The sequence below is a fragment of the Mirounga angustirostris genome, unplaced genomic scaffold (genome assembly GCF_029215605.1).
Source record: "Mirounga angustirostris isolate CCGP_5_RB_7025 unplaced genomic scaffold, mMirAng1.0.hap1 SCAF_11, whole genome shotgun sequence".
Lineage (NCBI taxonomy): Eukaryota > Metazoa > Chordata > Mammalia > Carnivora > Phocidae > Mirounga > Mirounga angustirostris.
The window spans coordinates 82871765-82875429 of NW_026991719.1; the positions used below are offsets into that span (position 1 = coordinate 82871765).

At 48.0% G+C, this 3665-nt stretch overlaps 1 protein-coding gene across 4 annotated transcripts; it reads left to right on the forward strand.

Annotated features, from left to right (window-relative positions):
- Positions 1 to 1403: 1403 nt before the first annotated feature.
- Positions 1404 to 3135, forward strand: BEX3 (brain expressed X-linked 3). 4 transcript variants are annotated; one of them, XM_045862164.3, is made up of 3 exons: positions 1404 to 1715; positions 2083 to 2167; positions 2524 to 3135. In XM_045862164.3, exon 3 carries the CDS (start codon positions 2551 to 2553, stop codon positions 2887 to 2889), a length of 339 nt encoding a protein of 112 aa, XP_045718120.1. In that variant the 5' UTR covers positions 1404 to 1715; positions 2083 to 2167; positions 2524 to 2550; the 3' UTR covers positions 2890 to 3135. The 4 variants fall into 4 exon arrangements, with proteins under 4 accessions (XP_045718120.1, XP_064430498.1, XP_045718206.1 ...); XM_064574428.1 differs by having other exon boundaries at positions 1405 to 1715; positions 2569 to 3135; XM_045862250.3 differs by having other exon boundaries at positions 1406 to 1683; positions 2569 to 3135.
- The last annotated feature ends 530 nt before the right edge of the window (positions 3136 to 3665 follow it).

Consider the following 3665-nt stretch of genomic DNA (forward strand, 5'->3'; position numbering starts at 1 on the left):
GTCAGAGATTACACAGGAGTTTGGAACCAAAACCAGAGGCAGTAAACATTTGTCTGGCCTGTCTTGACTCAGTGCATACAATTCTTTTGGTTCCTTTATCACAACCAATATCTAGTAAGTATTTTTTTATATTAAATGCCACTTTCCTAAAGACATCTGTTTTCTAACTGTGATAAAATTTGTTAACTTACTCCAAGGTGGAGAAAGGAACATTTACTCAATTCACTCAAGGTGAATTTCAGTCTCAAGTTTAGTTGCTTCATATACCCCCTGCTTATTTTCTTTTTTTAAATTTAAATTCAATTAATTAACATATACTGTATTATTTGTTTGAGGGGTATAAGTCTGTGATTCTTATATAAGACCCAGTGCTCATTACAACACATACCCTCCCCAATGTCCATCATCCAGTTACCCCATTCCCCCATCCCCCTCCCCTCCAGCCCACCCTCAGTTTCAAGGGATTCCTAAGATTAAGAGTCCCTTATGGTTTGTCTCCCTCTCTGGTTTCATCTTGTTTCATTTATTCCTCTCTTCCTCTATGATCCTCTGCTTGTTTCTTAAATTCCACGTATCAGTGAGATCATAACCCCCTGCTTATTTCTAATATTTTTCTCATTTACATCAAAAGGCAGATGGCTGTGGAACTAACTTCTGCATATTGTATACTTCCGATCATTCTAAGAAGATATTTGTAGGGGTGGTTTGGAAAGTTTGTAAAGGAAAGCAGGGAGTAAAAAAGGCTCCTTTTCTCCAAAGACCATGGTATCAAAAACATCACAAATTTACATTAAATGGCCAATATCTGACAACTGGACTTCTCCCTAAAGATTTACTTTACAGATCGTTTTGAAAATACCAACTGTGTACATAAAGGTGCCTCTTTTTTCAAAATAGAAATTTGAAACAAGCTAGTATGTTTCGAGAGGGATGTTAATGTGTGGAACTCAGAAAATATTTTCTGTGTTATACAGGTGAATATAATGAGTAAATGTGGCTTTTTCATCCCGCAAGATGAAGCGTTTCTTTCAAAAGTGAAATCTCGCAACTGTTAATTTTTTGAGGCATGCTGATTTTTTTTTTTTTTAAAAAGGAAATAAAAGAAATTCTTTGGAAGAATTCACTCTGTCTCCTGGCCTCTTTCCGACAAGTCCCCTGCTCCCACCCCACCCCAGCCCTCATTCTAAATTTCCTGGGGATCTGAATTCAGGGGACGCAGTGGCAATGGTGGCGGTGCACTTGAGGGTGGGTGGGGGAAAGAGGGGGTGCGGCCAGCGAGAAGGGGAGAGAAAGCAGAACTGGACAAACTCAAGGCCCGGGGCGGGAGTGGGAGGAGTGGAGGGTGTTGCAGACCTTCCCGGGTAACCAGAGAAGGGTAAACTCCAGCCGCAGGGAGGAGAGGACCAAGCTGAGTGACAGGGCGGTGCGCGCTGGGGCTCAGCGCAGAAGCAGGCGGAGGGGGTTGCCTGCGCTTGTGCGTGAGGCGAGGGGTGGAGGCAGGCACTCCCGCCGCACAAACCGCTGGAGTTGGGGGGCGAGCGCGTTGGTGACGCGGGGCCCTCACGTGACCTGGAGCTGCAGAGCGACGCAGCCTTCGGTGCAGTCGTCACTCCCGTCTGGGTACCGGCTCCCCGCGGTCCTGCGCCTGGCGGGCTGGCATCGGGCCCGAGGAAAGCGGAGCAGGTAAGGGCTCCGGGCCCGCGCGCCGAGGCCAGGTAGGCAGCTGTCGGCCTACCCCGGAGGCCGGCGCAGGGGGTCGGCGCAGCGGGTCCCGGCCAGCTTTCTCCACACCCAGCATTCTTGGGCACATCAGTAGTGGCCCCCTGGGGTGGGGGTGCTGGGGCGGCCGTTGGGGGGGCAGCAGAGCAACTAAGAGCGACTGGAAATCACCCCCAAGTTCCTACAGGAAAATGGTGAACCTCCGGGGCAGGATGGGGGGGCTAGGTGTGAGGGCGGGAATGCAGATGGGGGGCGGCCGGGGGGGCCGGGACCCGGAAAGGACCCGGAAAGGACCAGGTGGTGGCCGGTCGGCGCCAAGCGCTTCGCAACAGTCTCCGCTCCCTCCACGCCGGCCCTCTGCAGGTCTGCGGGTGTAGGTGTCAAGTGTCGTGGCGGCGCACTCACGGCGAGAATCGGGAGAAGGAGGAGACAGCAAGGATAGGCCCAGGTCGGTGCGGGGGACAGTGGAGGGGGGGCGGGTGCAGAGCCCAGTTTGAGACCCCCCCTCCCATCTACCTCATCCACCCCATTCCCCTGCCCCCCAGTCCTCCATTTTGGTGCCTGCGGAGCTCGGGGAAAGAATCCTGGGAAAGGAAAAATGGTGGGCTTCGGGGGAGGGAGGGAAAAAGAGAGAGCTGGAGGGAGGGGCTCGATTCGGAGGCCCCCTAGAGGACGCCTGAAGCTCCTAAGGTGGGAAAAAAAATAAAATTTACAAAACCTTAGATATCAGAGCTCTGAATCCTGCTGGTCAGTGCACCAAGCATTCAGTCTCTCTCCTTGCCTTTGTCTTACTTGTGTTCAAAGAAAAACAACCAGGAAAAAAAAAATCTCATGGCAAATATCCACCAGGAAAACGAAGAAATGGAGCAGCCCATGCAGAATGGAGAGGAAGACCGCCCTTTGGGAGGGGGAGAAGGCCACCAACCTGCAGGAAATAATAGACGGGGACAGGCTCGCCGACTTGCTCCAAATTTCCGATGGGCCATACCCAATAGGCAGGTCAATGATGGGATGGGTGGAGATGGAGATGATATGGAAATGTTCATGGAGGAGATGAGAGAAATCAGGAGAAAACTTAGGGAGCTGCAGTTGAGGAATTGTCTGCGTATCCTGATGGGGGAGCTCTCTAATCACCATGACCATCATGATGAATTTTGCCTTATGCCTTGACTCCTGCCATTTTCCATGAGATTAATACTGTGATTCAACACTGTTTTCTTTTTCCTTGCATTTTCCTGATATACCTTTACTGATTCGTTTGCTGTGAACCTTATGTAATTTTCATGTGTCAGGTGGGTTCTGTGTTACCAGATTCCAATCGAAGATTGCCTTGGCACCCAGTCTAAGTTTCTGTCAACAGTAGAGTCACCCAGTTGCATGAAAAAGTGTAAAGTTAATAAAGCAATTAAAAAGCAACCTATACATTTATTATTGTCTCATTTAAAAGCATATGTATATATTATATGACCCCCCCAATCAGAAATAAGATGTCTCAGGGTGTTAATTGGGTACCATTTCTCTGTAGTTGGATAATATGTGACTTTTTTCTTCTTCTTATGTGGAGTTTTAGAAGCAAAAACAATTTTTCAAGGAGTCCAAATATAGTACAGGTATATAATACTGGTTCAACAAACTTTAAGAGTGAACTTTAAGAATTTTCCAGTTTTGGGGCACCTGGGTGGCTCAGATGGTTAAGCGTCTGCCTTCGGCTCAGGTCATGATTCCAGGGTCCTGGGATCGAGTCCCGCATCGGGCTCCCTGCTCCGTGGGAAGCCTGCTTCTCCCTCTGCCTCTCTCTCTCTCTATCTCTCATGAATAAATAAATAAAATCTTTAAAAAAAAAAAGAATTTTCCAGTTTTAAGTGGAAGAATAAACCCTTTATTACAGATACATTCCTTTTATTTATTTTTATTTTGTTTTTTAAAGATTTTATTTATTTTTACAG